This window comes from Oncorhynchus gorbuscha, linkage group LG01 (genome assembly GCF_021184085.1).
Source record: "Oncorhynchus gorbuscha isolate QuinsamMale2020 ecotype Even-year linkage group LG01, OgorEven_v1.0, whole genome shotgun sequence".
NCBI classification, from domain to species: Eukaryota; Metazoa; Chordata; class Actinopteri; order Salmoniformes; family Salmonidae; genus Oncorhynchus; species Oncorhynchus gorbuscha.
This window is the reverse complement of record NC_060173.1, coordinates 119,470,055-119,487,641: the sequence shown is the minus strand read 5'-3', so window position 1 is coordinate 119,487,641 and position 17,587 is coordinate 119,470,055. Positions and strand designations below refer to the sequence as shown.

Genomic DNA, 17,587 nt, shown 5'->3' with positions numbered 1-17,587 from the left:
TGTGTCCTCAGTGGGGGTTATCGGGGGTGGGGGCGGTCTGATGGGTTGGTGGTTGCTATCTTGTCTGTCCTGCCTGTAGTCTGGGTCTGCAGAGGGCTGTTCTGTTGGCTTATCTTGGGGGATGGCCAGGTCTCATGAGTTCTTCTTTGTCGCATCGCAGCTTTTGCCCATCCTCCTTCAGCTGGGCTCTTTCTTCACCCCCCCCCCCTGTTGCTGTTTCTTCACCCCTTCCTGTTGCTGTTTCTTCACCCCCTCCTGTTGCTGTTTCTTTCACCAGAGTACAGACACCTCTCTCTGTCTGTCTCATACATATACACCCACATCTGTCTATCTTTGAGGGGGTGTTGTGTTGGGGTCCGTGCTGTTTATCTCTCTGTCTGTAGTTGAGGGGGAGTTGTGTTGGTCTGTGCTGTCTCTGTCTGTAGTTGAGGGGGTGTTGTATTGGGGTCTGTGCTGTCTCTGTCTGTAGTTGAGGTGTTGGGGTCTGTGCTGTCTGGTGTTGAAATGCTGTAGGAGCTCTACCAGCTCCATCTCCAGTTGTGTGAATGTATCCCTCATATGAATGCTCCTTATTTTTCCCTGGTGTTGATTATGTGAAGAGGTCGTCCTCTCTTTCAGATGTATGTCTGTATTGTTTTAGTGATTTCACCATAGCGAAGGCTCAGGATTTCTGAGTCTCTGTTTTTGGTTGGGTTTAGGTTTCTCAACTTCGTTCTTCATCAAACCATTTGTTGTTAATTTTCTTTGGTTGTCTGCTTGACATTGTTAGATGTTATAGGGAAATGCAGTGCATTTGAGAAGTGTTCAAACCCCTTGACCTTTACCACATTTTGTTAGGTTACAGCCTAATTTAAAATGTATTAAATACATTTTATTCTCATCAATCTACACACAATACCCAAAAACAAAGCAACAACTGGTTTTTAGATTTGTTTTTGGCAAATAAACATAAACATACTTTATTTACATAAGTATTCAGACCCTTTGCTATGATACTCTAAATTGAGCTCAGGTGCATCCTGTTTCCATTGATCATCCTTGAGATGTTTCTACAACTTGAGCTGATTCAACCTGTAGCATTCAATTGATTGGACATGGGAGGTGACCAAGAACCCAATGGTCACTCAGACAGAGCTCTAGAGTTCCTCTGTGGAGATGGTTGTCCTTCTGGAAGGTTCTCCCATCTCTGCAGCACTCCACCAATTAGGCCTTTATGGAGCTCTGTCTGATACAGATTGTTACAAGTTCTGACTAAAATACATCTGTATTTACAATTAGATTGATCAGTATGGAAACCTATAATAACACTGCAACAATTAGATTTTTAAAAAAATGGCTTTCTGCTGACTGAACCGTGTGTGTGTGGTCTGTCCGTCCTCTGTCTAATATGGGATGGGCTGCTGCCGGGTGACTATCAACCAGAGGGAGTGGGGGTCTGGCAGGAAGCCAATCTATTGTCCCGACTCCCGACCTAGCTGCTATTGTCCCGACTCCCGACCTAGCTGCTATTGTCCCGACTCCCGACCTAGCTGCTATTGTCCCGACTCCCGACCTAGCTGCTATTGTCCCGACTCCCGACCTAGCTGCTATTGTCCCGACCTAGCTGCTATTGTCCCGACTCCCGTCCCGACCTAGCTGCTATTGTCCCTAGCTGCTCCCGACCTAGCTGCTATTGTCCCGACTCCTAGCTGACCTAGCTGCTATTGTCCCGACCTCCTGCTATTGTCCCGACCTAGCTGCTATTGTCCCGACTCTGTTATTGTCCCGACCTAGCTGCTATTGTCCCGACTCTGTTATTGTCCCGACCTAGCTGCTATTGTCCCGACTCCCGACCTAGCTGCTATTGTCCCGACTCCCGACCTAGCTGCTATTGTCCCGACTCCCGACCTAGCTGCTATTGTCCCGACTCCCGACCTAGCTGCTATTGTCCCGACTCCCGACCTAGCTGCTATTGTCCCGACTCCCGACCTAGCTGCTATTGTCCCGACCTAGCTGCTATTGTCCCGACCTAGCTGCTATTGTCCCGACCTAGCTGCTATTGTCCCGACCTAGCTGCTATTGTCCCGACCTAGCTGCTATTGTCCTGCTATTGTCCCGACCTAGCTGCTATTGTCCCGACCTAGCTGCTATTGTCCCGACCTAGCTGCTATTGTCCCGACCTAGCTGCTATTGTCCCGACCTAGCTGCTATTGTCCCGACCTAGCTGCTATTGTCCCGACCTAGCTGCTATCGTCCCGACCTAGCTGCTATTGTCCCGACTTAGCTGCTATCGTCCCGACGTAGCTGCTATTGTCCCGACCTAGCTGCTATTGTCCCGAGCTGCTATCGTCCCGACGTAGCTGCTATTGTCCCGACCTAGCTGCTATCGTCCCGACTCCCGACCTTGCTGCTATTGTCCTGTAATTGTCCAATGGTTTAGCATGGTGTCACATGGGCCAGAGCCAGCCTGACGTCATAGATAACACATTTCCTGATTTATTACGTTGATGTAAGTGTTGTGTTGGGCACACCATTACAGGAACTGATGTTACTGACTACTGATTACTACTGTTACTGACTAGTTTCCACTTTCTTTCTTTCCTATTTGTCAAAACGTTCTACTCCTCAACTCTAAGTTCAGGATATTGTCCAGTTCCTTATAACGATGGACACCAACTCATTAACATAGATCTGAACTATTATATTTCACCTTTTATTTAACCTTTTATTTAACTCGGCAAGTCAGTTAAGAAGAAATTCTTATTTACTATGACGGCCTACCCGGACTACGCTAGGCCAATTGTGCGCTGCCCTATGGGACTCCCAATCACGGCCGGAGCCTGGAATCGAACCAGGGTCTCTGTAGTGACGCCGTTAGAGAAATGTATATCCCTCTCCTTTATTCTCTCTGTTCATCTTGGAATCCAGTCTAATACCAGTTCCACTGGTTGACCGGGTAAGGAGTTTGTACAGGGAATATACCAAGGTGATGCACCTGCTGCAGTAAAACTAACTACCTGTTGTGTCTCTGTGTTTCAGGTGATATACCTGCAGCAGGGGGAGCTGAGCAGAGACGAGGTGTTTCCTATGCACCCCACCAGTATTAATGGAGTAGAGGACATGTCTACTCTGGCAGAACTACATGAAGCTGCCATCATGTACAACCTTTACCTGCGCTACCAGAAGGACTGCATCTATGTAAGATACTGTTATAGTCCCACCCTCCCAGACAGACATTATCTATGTAAGATACTGTTATAGTCCCACCCTCCCAGACAGACATTATCTATGTAAGATACTGTTATAGTCCCACCCTCCCAGACAGACATTATCTATGTAAGATACTGTTATAGTCCAACCCTCCCAGACAGACATTATCTACATACAGTGCTTTGCGAAAGTATTCGGCCCCCTTGAACTTTGCGACCTTTTGCCACATTTCAGGCTTCAAACATAAAGATATAAAACTGTATTTTTTTGTGAAGAATCAACAACAAGTGGGACACAATCATGAAGTGGAACGACATTTATTGGATATTTCAAACTTTTTAAATAAATTAAAAACTGAAAAATTGGGTGTGCAAAATTATTCAGCCCCCTTAAGTTAATATAATAATAATAATATATGCCATTTAGCAGACGCTTTTATCCAAAGCGACTTACAGTCATATGTGCATACATTCTACATATGGGTGGTCCCGGGGATCGAACCCACTACCCTGGCGTTACAAGCGCCATGCTCTACCAACTGAGCTACACAGGACCACATACTTTGTAGCGCCACCTTTTGCTGCGATTACAGCTGTAAGTCGCTTGGGGTATGTCTATCAGTTTCGCACATCGAGAGACTGAAATTTTTTCCCATTCCTCCTTGCAAAACAGCTCGAGCTCAGTGAGGTTGGATGGAGAGCATTTGTGAACAGCAGTTTTCAGTTCTTTCCACAGATTCTCGATTGGATTCAGGCCTGGACTTTGACTTGGCCATTCTAACACCTGGATATGTTTATTTTTGAACCATTCCATTGTAGATTTTGCTTTATGTTTTGGATCATTGTCTTGTTGGAAGACAAATCTCCGTCCCAGTCTCAGGTCTTTTGCAGACTCCATCAGGTATTCTTCCAGAATGGTCCTGTATTTGGCTCTATCCATCTTCCCATCAATTTTAACCATCTTCCCTGTCCCTGCTGAAGAAAAGCAGGCCCAAACCATGATGCTGCCACCACCATGTTTGACAGTGGGGATGGTGTGTTCAGGGTGATGAGCTGTGTTGCTTTTACGCCAAACATAACGTTTTGCATTGTTGCCAAAAAGTTCAATTTTGGTTTCATCTGACCAGAGCACCTTCTTCCACATGTTTGGTGTGTATCCCAGGTGGCTTGTGGCAAACTTTAAACAACACTTTTTATGGATATCTTTAAGAAATGGCTTTCTTCTTGCCACTCTTCCATAAAGGCCAGATTTGTGCAATATACAACTGATTGTTGTCCTATGGACAGAGTCTCCCACCTCAGCTGTAGATCTCTGCAGTTCATCCAGAGTGATCATGGGCCTCTTGGCTGCATCTCTGATCAGTCTTCTCCTTGTATGAGCTGAAAGTTTAGAGGGACGGCCAGGTCTTGGTAGATTTGCAGTGGTCTGATACTCCTTCCATTTCAATATTATCGCTTGCACAGTGCTCCTTGGGATGTTTAAAGCTTGGGAAATCTTTTTGTATCCAAATCTGGCTTTAAACTTCTTCACAACAGTATCTCGGACCTGCCTGGTGTGTTCCTTGTTCTTCATGATGCTCTCTGCGCTTTTAACGGACCTCTGAGACTATCACAGTGCAGGTACATTTAAGTCATTTAGAGACTCTTATGATTACGACTTACAAATGGATTGTCATTTATCATCAGTGGGACAGTCATTTAGGTCAAAATTGGCTCATTCAGAGATCCTCACTGAACTTCTGGAGAGAGTTTGCTGCACTGAAAGTAAAGAGTGATTGAATAATTTTGCATGCCCAATTTTTCAGTTTTTGATTTGTTAAAAAAAATTGAAATATCCAATAAATGGTAGGGAGGCCACTTCATGATTGTGTCCCACTTGTTGTTGATTCTTCAGAGCCTGGAAATACAGTTTTATATCTTTATGTTTGAAGACTGAAATGTGGCAAAAGGTCAGTGGAAAGTTCAAGGGGGGGTGACTGAATAAGGTTGAACACCAGAGGCACTGTAAGACGGTGTTAATGGCACCAGAAGGACCCATCTATGTAAGATACTTGCAGTAAGTCCAACCCTCCCAGACAGACATTATCTATGTAAGATACTGTTATAGTCCAACCATCCCAGACAGACATTATCTATGTAAGATACTGTTATAGTCCAACCCTCCCAGACAGACATTATCTATGTAAGATACTGTTATAGTCCAACCCTCCCAGACAGACATTATCTACTGTATGTAAGACACGATTTAAAAACTGATTATTGTAATTTTTTTGGAGTCATTACTGAATTATTTAATGTAACACATCAAACTGCCAGACATCAAACAATTCATGGTAAAATTGTAAAACAATTAATTCAGACCTGTCGTGCATTTGAAACAGGCATTTATTTGACAGAAATGTGACTTGGTGTATTGGCTGTTAAAGGAGACAGGTGGCTCTTTTGGTGAGGCTCCTTTCTCCTCCTCTCTCCACTGTCTCCTCTCCTGTCTCCCCTGTCTCAGACCAACATAGGCTCTATCCTAGCAGCTGTGAACCCCTACAAGCAGATCCCAGGTCTGATGACCCAGCAGAAGGCAGACCTGTATAGTAGACACCACCTGGGAGAGCTGCCCCCTCATATCTTCGCTGTGGCCAATACAGAGGAGAGTGTTACAGTTGAATGACTCTGGAAGAGACATGACAGTCAGTGTGTTCTCATCAGGTCAGTTCACCAGGGCCTTGGGGACATAGCATTAACTAGTAGCTACTGTAGTCACAAGAGACCAGACTCCAACACCTAGTTTTTTCATACATGGTATTTTTTAAATACATTTTGTCACATGTAATGTATGTTCGTGAGTGCAGGATTGGAGCCTCATATTGAAGAGAGATGTTACATTATACAGGTTGTACCCCCGTAATGACATCATCTGGAAGAGAGGGGTAATGACATCATTTATACCCCGAATGACATCACAATACCCCGTGGATTGTATTTATCATCATTAGTCATTTGACATCAACATTGGCTCATTCAATGACATCACAACTACCCCGAATGACATCACAAAGTAATGACAAAATTTTGAAAACAGGTTTTTGAAATGTTCGCAAAAACTGAAATATTACATTTACATAAGTATTCAGACCCTTCACTACAGTTTTACTTTGTTGAGCACTGAAATGTGGCAAAAGTGATTTCAGCCTCAAATCTTCTTGGGTGTAAGATGTTACAAGCTCCCAGGTACACGGAACTTGATTACACTGTATTTGGGGATACTGTTTCTCCCATTCTTCTTGCAGATCCTCTCAATCTCTGTCAGGTTGAATGACATTATCTATGTAAGATATTTTAGTCTCAAGTCCAGGCTCTGGCTGGGCCAACTCCCAGACAGACATTCAGAGACTTGTCCAACCCTCCCAGACAGACATTATCTTCTGACAGTGTCTTGGCTGTGTGCTTATCTATGTCCTGTTGGAAGGTGAACCTTCCCAGACAGACATTCTGAAGTCCTGAGTCCAACTCTCCCAGCAGGTTTTCATGTAAGATACTCTGAACATTGCTCCCAGACAGACATTATCTATGTAAGATACTGACTATAGTCCCACCCTCCCAGACAGACATCCCCTACAAGATACTGTTATAGTCCAACCCTCCCACCATGACATTATCTACTGATGGTGCCAGATTTAAAAACTGATTATTGACGCTTTTTTTGGTCATTCAGGCCAAAAGTTCAATCTTCATGATTTCATCAGACCAGAGAGTCTTGTTTCTCATGGTCTGAGAGTCCTTTAAAGGTGCCATTTGGCAAACCCCCTTGGCTGTTAAGCGGGCTGCCATGTGCCTTTTACTGAGGAGTCTGGCCACTCTACCATGAAGGCCTGATTTGTGGAGTGCCCAGAGATGGGGGACCCAGCCAGTAGACCTGAAGGACACCACCATCCCCACAGAGGAACTCTGGAGCTCTGTCAAGAGTGACCATCAGTGTTTCTTGTTCACCTCCATAGCATTAACCAAGGCTACTGTTCTCCAAGGACCAGCTCAAAAGAGTTTTAATACATGGTTTTTTTAAATACATTTTGTCCATTTAAGAAAGATGGAGGCCACTGTCTTCTTTGGGACCTTCAATACTGCAGACATATTTTGACATCACAATACCTTCCGCAGATCTGTGCCTCGACACAAATACCCCGTCTGACTGAGCTCTGACATCACAATTCCCCGTTGACATCATGGCTTGGTTTTTGCTCTGACATGCACTGTCAACTGTTTGGACCTTATATAGACAGGTGTGACATCACAATCCAAATCATGTCCAATCAATTGAATTTACCACAGTTGGACTCCAAGTTGACAGAAATATCCCGGATGATCAATGAAACAGGATGACACCTGAGCTCAATGACATCACAATACCCCGTAGACAAAGGGTCTGAATACAAAGCGAAAACAGGTTTTTAAATAAGCTTTCTGATTCTTATCTTTAATACATTTTTCAACATTTCAAAACCCTTTTTTGTTTTGTCATTTTCAGAACAAATCTTCTTGTAATGTTAGCAAAATGTGGAATTGTATTTGGGGAGTTTCTCCCATTCTTTCCAAATGCTCTGTGTCTGTCTCCACTGTGGATTCATATCAGTCTGTCCCTTTCCAAATCATGTCCAATCAATTGAATCTTACTCACAGTTGGAGTCAGTCATCACTGTAGAAACATCTCAAGGATGATCAATGGAAACAGGATGCACCTGAGCTCAATTTCTCATAGCAATGTCTCACAGCAAAGGGTCTGAATACTGTCTGTCTGATTCTTATCTTTAATACATTTTTTAACATTTCTAAAAACCTGTTTTTGTTTTGTCATTTCAAGGCTGTAACTCCAAAATGTGGAATGGAGTCATATCTGTCTGTCTCCAGTATGGAGTCATATCTGTCTGTCTCCGGTATGGAGTCATATCTGTCTGTCTCCAGTATGGAGTCATATCTGTCTGTCTCCGTATGGAGTCATATCTGTCTGTCTCCAGTATGGAGTCATATCTGTCTGTCTCCAGTATGGAGTCATATCTGTCTGTCTCCAGTATGGAGTCATATCTGTCTGTCTCCAGTATGGAGTCATATCTGTCTGTCTCCAGTATGGAGTCATATCTGTCTGTCTCCAGTATGGAGTCATATCTGTCTGTCTCCGGTATGGAGTCATATCTGTCTGTCTCCAGTATGGAGTCATATCTGTCTGTCTCCAGTATGGAGTCATATCTGTCTGTCTCCAGTATGGAGTCATATCTGTCTGTCTCCGTATGGAGTCATATCTGTCTGTCTCCAGTATGGAGTCATATCTGTCTGTCTCCGGTATGGAGTCATATCTGTCTGTCTCCAGTATGGAGTCATATCTGTCTGTCTCCAGTATGGAGTCATATCTGTCTGTCTCCGTATGGAGTCATATCTGTCTGTCTCCGTATGGAGTCATATCGCTCTGTGTCCGTCTCCAGTATGGAGTCATATCTGTCTGTCTCCAGTATGGAGTCATATCTGTCTGTCTCCGTCTATGGAGTCATATCTGTCTGTGTCCGTCTCCACTATGGAGTCATATCTGTCTGTCTCCGTCTCTGTCTGTCTATGGAGTCATATCTGTCTGTCTCCGGTATGGAGTCATATCTGTCTGTCTCCGGTATAGAGTCATATCTGTCTGTCTCCGGTATGGAGTCATATCGTCTGTCTCCGGTGTGGAGTCGTATCTGTCTGTCTCCGGTGTAGAGTCATATCTGTCTGTCTCCGGTGTAGAGTCATATCTGTCTGTCTCCGGTGTAGAGTCATATCTGTCTGTCTCCGGTGTAGTCAGTCGCTCTGTCTGTCTCCGGTGTAGAGTCGTATCTGTCTGTCTCCGGTGTGGAGTCGTATCTGTCTGTCTCCGGTGTGGAGTCATATCTGTGTCTGTCTCCGGTGTGGAGTCATATCTGTCTGTCTCCGGTGTGGAGTCATATCTGTCTGTCTCCGGTGTAGAGTCATATCTGTCTGTCTCCGGTGTGGAGTCATATCTGTCTGTCTCCGGTGTGGAGTCATATCTGTCTGTCTGTCTCCAGTGGAGAGTCGGGAGCAGGGAAGACCGAGAGTACCAAGCTGCTGCTCCAGTTCCTGTCTGTGATGTCACAGAACTCAGCCGGGACAGCCCACACTGAGAGGAGCACCCGTGTGGAGCAGGCCATTATCCAGAGCAGGTAACTGATTGATTCTATGGACATCCATGACCCATACAGGTTTGATGGTCGGTGTGCCTCTTGTTACGTTCCCCAGCTAGAAAAACAAACATGTTGATTCAAAAAGAAGAGGAAACTAACAGAGTCACTGACAACAACCAGAACCAAACAGGTGGGGTTTTAGGAGGGGTTCTGAAAGAAACTCATGGGGGGTCCACTGAAAGTTAACTAGCAACAACAACTGGGACCTAAAAGACACCCACCATGAGTGCCCACTACATTTACCCAAGAAGAGACAAAGAGAAGGAAAAACCACACAATTTAAAGACAGGAAGTAAACCTAAAAGTGGAGCAAAACGAAACCAGGGAAATCAGATAAAGGGTGTGCCAACTAAAGGAGTTGACCCTCCACATCTATCAAGACAACTAAAGGAGTCGACCCTCCACATCTATCAAGACAACTAAAGGAGTTGACCCTCCACATCTATCAATACAACTAAAGGAGTTGACCCTCCACATCTATCAAGACAACTAAAGGAGTTGACCCTCCACATCTATCAAGACAACTAAAGGAGTTGACCCTCCACATCTATCAAGACAACTAAAGGAGTTGACCCTCCACATCTATCAAGACAAATAAAGGTGTTGACCCTCCACATCTATCAAGACAACTAAAGGAGTTGACCCTCCACATCTATCAAGACAACTAAAGGTGTTGACCCTTCACATCTATCAAGACAACTGAAGAGCAGATTTGACCCTCCACATCTTTGTATCAAAGACAACATATGGAGCTCCATGTATATTTGTGTAAACATATTAAAAATGAATGTAAATGATGAAATATTAGGTACGACCTTTATGATTTATCAAGACAACTGATTGACCCTATTCATTTGTTGTTAGACAACTAAAGTTTTGGCCCCCACATCTTGCCTGTTCATTGTATTGTGGTAAGTGTGTTCAAGATAAAGGCAGGAGTTGGGCCTCCGGGAGATCTATCAAGACAAATAAAGTTTTTTGACCATTCAGATCTATCAAGACATACAGACATACAGGCAGGTTTGGACATATTTTCCATAAAAGATTCTAACTTTATTGATTGGAGAATCATTTATTTGTTAAATATAAAAATGAATGTAAATGATTTTTAGTTGCACCATATCCCTGGATGATTTATGTTTACCGATTGAGATAACCTTGATTTGTTGACTTATGGTAACCAAACAACCCCCCTTCTTGCCTGTTCATTGTATTGTGGTAAGTGGATAGGATAAAGGCAGGAAGTTGGGCTTCGGGAAGTGTGGCTATGGTAAAGAGGATAGGAAGCCATACAGACCCCACTTCAGACATAGGCTTGGGCAGTGGCTAATGGTAAAGAGGATATAAAGTATTCTATGCTTTAAGTTGATTGGGAATCATTTATTTGCTAGATATAAGAAGAATAAACATTTTTGTTGCACCAATCCCTGGATGTCATTGAATGCTTGGGCAGTGGCTTGGAAACCTTGACTGTGGACTGTATGGTACCAAACAACCCCACTTCAGGCTTGGGCAGTGGCTATGGTAAAGTGGATAGGAAGCCACTACAACCCCACTTCAGGCTTGGGCAGTGGCTATGGTAAAGTGGATAGGAAGCCACTACAACCCCGCTTCAGGCTTGGGCAGTGGCTATGGTAAAGTGGATAGGAAGCCACTACAACCCCACTTCAGGCTTGGGCAGTGGCTATGGTAAAGAGGATAGGAAGCCACTACAACCCCACTTCAGGCTTGGGCAGTGGCTATGGTAAAGTGGATAGGAAGCCACTACAACCCCGCTTCAGGCTTGGGCAGTGGCTATGGTAAAGAGGATAGGAAGCCACCAACCCCGCTTCAGGCTTGGGCAGTGGCTATGGTAAAGAGGATAGGAAGCCACTACAACCCCGCTTCAGGCTTGGGCAGTGGCTATGGTAAAGAGGATAGGAAGCCACTACAACCCCACTTCAGGCTTGGGCAGTGGCTATGGTAAAGTGGATAGGAAGCCACTACAACCCCACTTCAGGCTTGGGCAGTGGCTATGGTAAAGTGGATAGGAAGCCACTACAACCCCACTTCAGGCTTGGGCAGTGGCTATGGTAAAGTGGATAGGAAGCCACTACAACCCCACTTCAGGCTTGGGCAGTGGCTATGGTAAAGAGGATAGGAAGCCACTACAACCCCTCTTCAGGCTTGGGCAGTGGCTATGGTAAAGACGGATAGGAAGCCACTACAACCCCGCTTCAGGCTTGGGCAGTGGCTATGGTAAAGACAATAGGAAGCCACTACAACCCCTCTTCAGGCTTGGGCAGTGGCTATGGTAAAGACAAAGGAAGCCACTACAACCCCTCTTCAGGCTTGGGCAGTGGCTATGGTAAAGATGAAAGGAAGCCACTACAACCCCTCTTCAGGCTTGGGCAGTGGCTATGGTAAAGACAAAAGGAAGCCACTACAACAACTAAAGGTGTCAGGCTTGGGCATGGCTATCAAGACAACTAAAGGAAGCTGGTCCTTCTGTAGCTCAGTTGGTAGAGCATGGGCAGTGGCTAGGGTAAAGTGGGTTCGAAGCCACTACCACCCCACTTCAGGCTTGGGCAGTGACTGTAAAGTCGGGATAAAAGCCACTGCTAAATGGCATATATTATTATTATTAATAAAGGCAGTGGCCCTCCACATCTATCAAGACAACTGAAGGAGTTGACCCTCCACATCTATCAAGACAACTGAAGGCAGTGGACCCTCCACATCTATCAAGACAACTGAAGGAGTTGACCCTCCACATCTACAAGACAACTGAAGGAGTTGACCCTGGCATCTATCAAGACAACTGAAGGTGTTGACCCTCCACATCTATCAAGACAACTGAAGGTTGACCCTCCACATCTATCAAGACAACTAAAGGAGTTGACCCTCCACATCTATCAAGACAACTAAAGGAGTTGACCCTCCACATCTATCAAGACAACTAAAGGAGTTGACCCTCCACATCTATCAAGACAACTAAAGGAGTTGACCCTCCACATCTATCAAGACAACTAAAGGTGTTGACCCTCCACATCTATCAAGACAACTAAAGGTGTCGACCCTCCTCATCTTTCAAGACAACTGGAGCACTGGGCCAGACACTCTTAAATAGAACCTGGACCAGCTCAGGTGAAACACCTTCCCACTAACGACATGGACAAGCCAGCACAGGTGTAACACATACTGACTAACGAGGTGACACCAATCTGTGCGCCCTACGTGCTAACGTTGCTAAAGTCCAACCTCAAAACATAATTGGAAAAACCAAAGCCTGTAACTCTCTGTCTCTCTGTCTCTCTGTCTGTCTCTCTGTCTCTCTCTCTCTGTCTCTCTCTCTGTCTCTCTCTCTGTCTCTAGCCCCATCATGGAGGTGTTTGGGAATGCCAAGACGGTGTACAACAACAACTCTTCCCGCTTTGGGAAGTTTATCCAGCTCCACTTCTCCCAGAGTGGGAACATCCAGGAGGCTGTATCATCGACTGTATCCCTAAAACACTGTGTCTCACTCTCACACTCTCACACTGTCTGTGTTCTCCTTAACTTCACACCTTCAGATTTACTTGAAAAGAACCGTGTGGTGAGACAGAACCCTGGAGAGAGGAACTATCATATCTTCTATGCTCTGCTGGCCGGGGCCGACAAGAACCAGAAAGGTTGTAACCTTCCTGTCGAGACTCCTACACTAGAGGACAGTTATAACACAGCATCCTAACCTTCCTGTAGAGACTCCTACACTAGAGGACAGTTATAACACAGCATCCTAACCTTCCTGTCGAGACTCCTACACTAGAGGACAGTTAACACAGCATCCTAACCTTCCTGTCGAGACTCCTACACTAGAGGACAGTTAACACAGCATCCTAACCTTCCTGTAGAGACCCCTACACTAGAGGACAGTTATAACACAGCATCCTAACCTTCCTGTAGAGACTCCTACACTAGAGGACAGTTATAACACAGCATCCTAACCTTCCTGTAGAGACCCCTACACTAGAGGACAGTTATAACACAGCATCCTAACCTTCCTGTAGAGACTCCTACACTAGAGGACAGTTATAACACAGCATCCTAACCTTCCTGTAGAGACTCCTACACTAGAGGACAGTTATAACACAGCATCCTAACCTTCCTGTCGAGACTCCTACACTAGAGGACAGTTATAACACAGCATCCTAACCTTCCTGTCGAGACTCCTACACTAGAGGACAGTTATAACACAGCATCCTAACCTTCCTGTCGAGACTCCTACACTAGAAGACAGTTATAAACACAGCAAAGATGGAACCACAGGTTCAAAAGTGGTGTGGCAAAATGTATATATCTTTTTCTAACCTTCCTGATCATGAGACTCCTACACTAGAGGACAAAATGTTATAACAGATGCATCTCTTTTCATCTGTCCTATGACTAGAGACCCCTAGTTTTTCACTTGAGGACAGTTATAAACACAGCATCCTAACCAATCCTTTAAATGACTCAAACCTACATTCTGAGAAGACAGCACACAAAACATGCTCTGTAGTTTAGTGGACTAATAGATGGAACCACAGGTTCAAAAGTGGACAGGCAAAATGTATATATCTTTTTCTGGAGCCTGGAGTTTTTCCTATAGGACAGGAACACACACCAGTCCAATACTGTCATGACAAAAGGTTAACACACACCAGTCCTATACTAGAGGACAGGAACAACACCAGTCCAATACTATAGGACAGGAACACACACCAGTCCAATACTGTTAACAGGAACACACACCAGTCCTACTGACAGGACTGGACCAGTCCAATACTTGTCTGGTCATGTGAATTGAAACACTCCTGGCCTTCGTTGGACCAATCACCTTTCAAATGACCACAAACCTGTTATTATCCATTCACCATATCAAAAGAGAACAGGAACACACACCAGTCCAATACTGTGAACAGACAACATGTCTACTGTAACAGGAACACACACCAGTCCAATACTATAGAACAGGAACACACACCAGTCCAATACTATAGAACAGGAACACACACCAGTCCAATACTATAACAGGAACACACACCAGTCCAATACTGTTAACAGGAACACACACCAGTCCAATACTGTAACAGGAACACACACCAGTCCAATACTATAGAACAGGAATACACACCAGTCCAATACTATAGGACAGGAACACACACCAGTCCAATACTATAGGACAGGAACACACACCAGTCCAATACTGTTAACAGGAACACACACCAGTCCAATACTATAGGACAGGAACACACACCAGTCCAATACTGTGAACAGGAACACACACCAGTCCAATACTGTGAACAGGAACACACACCAGTCCAATACTGTGAACAGGAACACACACCAGTCCAATACTGTGAACAGGAACACACACCAGTCCAATACTATAGAACAGGAATACACACCAGTCCAATACTGTTAACAGGAACACACACCAGTCCAATACTGTTAACAGGAACACACACCAGTCCAATACTATAGAACAGGAATACACACCAGTCCAATACTATAGGACAGGAACACACACCAGTCCAATACTATAGGACAGGAACACACACCAGTCCAATACTGTGAACAGGAACACACACCAGTCCAATAGTGTGAACAGGAACACACACCAGTCCAATAGTGAACAGGAACACACACCAGTCCAATACTGTGAACAGGAACACACACCAGTCCAATACTATTAACAGGAACACACACCAGTCCAATACTCCAATAGTGTAACAGGAACACACACCAGTCCAATACTGTGAACAGGAACACACACCAGTCCAATACTGTTAACAGGAACACACACCAGTCCAATACTGTAACAGGAACACACACCAGTCCAATACTGTTAACAGGAACACACACCAGTCCAATAGTGTGAACAGGAACACACACCAGTCCAATAGTGAACAGGAACACACACCAGTCCAATAGTGTGAACAGGAACACACACCAGTCCAATAGTGTGAACAGGAACACACACCAGTCCAATAGTGTGAACAGGAACACACACCAGTCCAATAGTGTGAACAGGAACACACACCAGTCCAATACTGTGAACAGGAACACACACAGTCCAATAGTGTGAACAGGAACACACACCAGTCCAATAGTGTGAACAGGAACACACACCAGTCCAATAGTGTGAACAGGAACACACACCAGTCCAATAGTGTGAACAGGAACACACACACCAGTCCAATAGTGTGAACAGGAACACACACACCAGTCCAATACTGTGAACAGGAACACACACACCAGTCCAATACTGTGAACAGGAACACACACACCAGTCCAATACTGTGAACAGGAACACACACACCAGTCCAATACTGTGAACAGGAACACACACACCAGTCCAATACTGTGAACAGGAACACACACACCAGTCCAATACTGTGAACAGGAACACACACACCAGTCCAATACTGTGAACAGGAACACACACACCAGTCCAATACAACAGGAACACACACACCAGTCCAATACTGTGAACAGGAACACACACACCAGTCCAATACTGTGAACAGGAACACACACACCAGTCCAATACTGTGAACAGGAACACACACACCAGTCCAATACTGTGAACAGGAACACACACACCAGTCCAATACTGTGAACAGGAACACACAACAATACAACAGGAACACACACACCAGTCCAATACTGTGAACAGGAACACACACACCAGTCCAATACTGTGAACAGGAACACACACACCAGTCCAATACTGTGAACAGGAACACACACACCAGTCCAATACTGTGAACAGGAACACACACACCAGTCCAATACTGTGAACAGGAACACACACACCAGTCCAATACTGTGAACAGGAACACACACACCAGTCCAATACTGTGAACAGGAACACACACACCAGTCCAATACTGTGAACAGGAACACACACACCAGTCCAATACTGTGAACAGGAACACACACACCAGTCCAATACTGTGAACAGGAACACACACACCAGTCCAATACTGTGAACAGGAACACACACACCAGTCCAATACTGTGAACAGGAACACACACACCAGTCCAATACTGTGAACAGGAACACACACACCAGTCCAATACTGTGAACAGGAACACACACACCAGTCCAATACTGTGAACAGGAACACACACACCAGTCCAATACTGTGAACAGGAACACACACACCAGTCCAATACTGTGAACAGGAACACACACACCAGTCCAATACTGTGAACAGGAACACACACACCAGTCCAATACTGTGAACAGGAACACACACACCAGTCCAATACTGTGAACAGGAACACACACACCAGTCCAATACTGTGAACAGGAACACACACACCAGTCCAATACTGTGAACAGGAACACACACACCAGTCCAATACTGTGAACAGGAACACACACACCAGTCCAATACTGTGAACAGGAACACACACACCAGTCCAATACTGTGAACAGGAACACACACACCAGTCCAATACTGTGAACAGGAACACACACACCAGTCCAATACTGTGAACAGGAACACACACACCAGTCCAATACTGTGAACAGGAACACACACACCAGTCCAATACTGTGAACAGGAACACACACACCAGTCCAATACTGTGAACAGGAACACACACACCAGTCCAATACTGTGAACAGGAACACACACACCAGTCCAATACTGTGAACAGGAACACACACACCAGTCCAATACTGTGAACAGGAACACACACACCAGTCAATACTGTGAACAGGAACACACACACCAGTCCAATACTGTGAACAGGAACACACACACCAGTCCAATACTGTGAACAGGAACACACACACCAGTCCAATACTGTGAACAGGAACACACACACCAGTCCAATACTGTGAACAGGAACACACCAGTTTTTCAAATAGAAAGAACAACAATCATTCGTTAATTATTAATTATCATGTCAATAGTTTCACAACGTTAGTATTTTTAAAGGTGTACGTTTTGTAATATGAATGTCAGAATTGATTAATAATTAACACACTGAACAATAACTAATTTGCCTGTTTGTTTCGTGTGGGTAAACTGGGGGTGTTTCTTCAGTTTGATAAGTTGCCCTGTTAACCATTCTGGGGTTGACTGGGCAGCTCTGAGGTCGTGCTGGCTGTTTGTTTCTGCTTTTAGTTTTCAGCACGGCCGTAGCAGAGAAGCCACTTTCACACAG

At 44.8% G+C, this 17,587-nt stretch overlaps 1 protein-coding gene across 1 annotated transcript in view; it reads left to right on the top strand.

Moving 5' to 3' along the window:
• The window catches only part of LOC123993217 (unconventional myosin-X-like), a 249,611-nt gene that overhangs the window by 42,050 nt on the left and 189,974 nt on the right, over positions 1-17,587 (top strand). Inside the window, 5 exon segments of the mRNA XM_046295154.1 lie at positions 3,019-3,177; positions 5,692-5,838; positions 9,031-9,107; positions 9,248-9,382; positions 12,758-13,053. Coding sequence (XP_046151110.1) covers positions 3,019-3,177; positions 5,692-5,838; positions 9,031-9,107; positions 9,248-9,382; positions 12,758-13,053 — 814 coding nt within the window.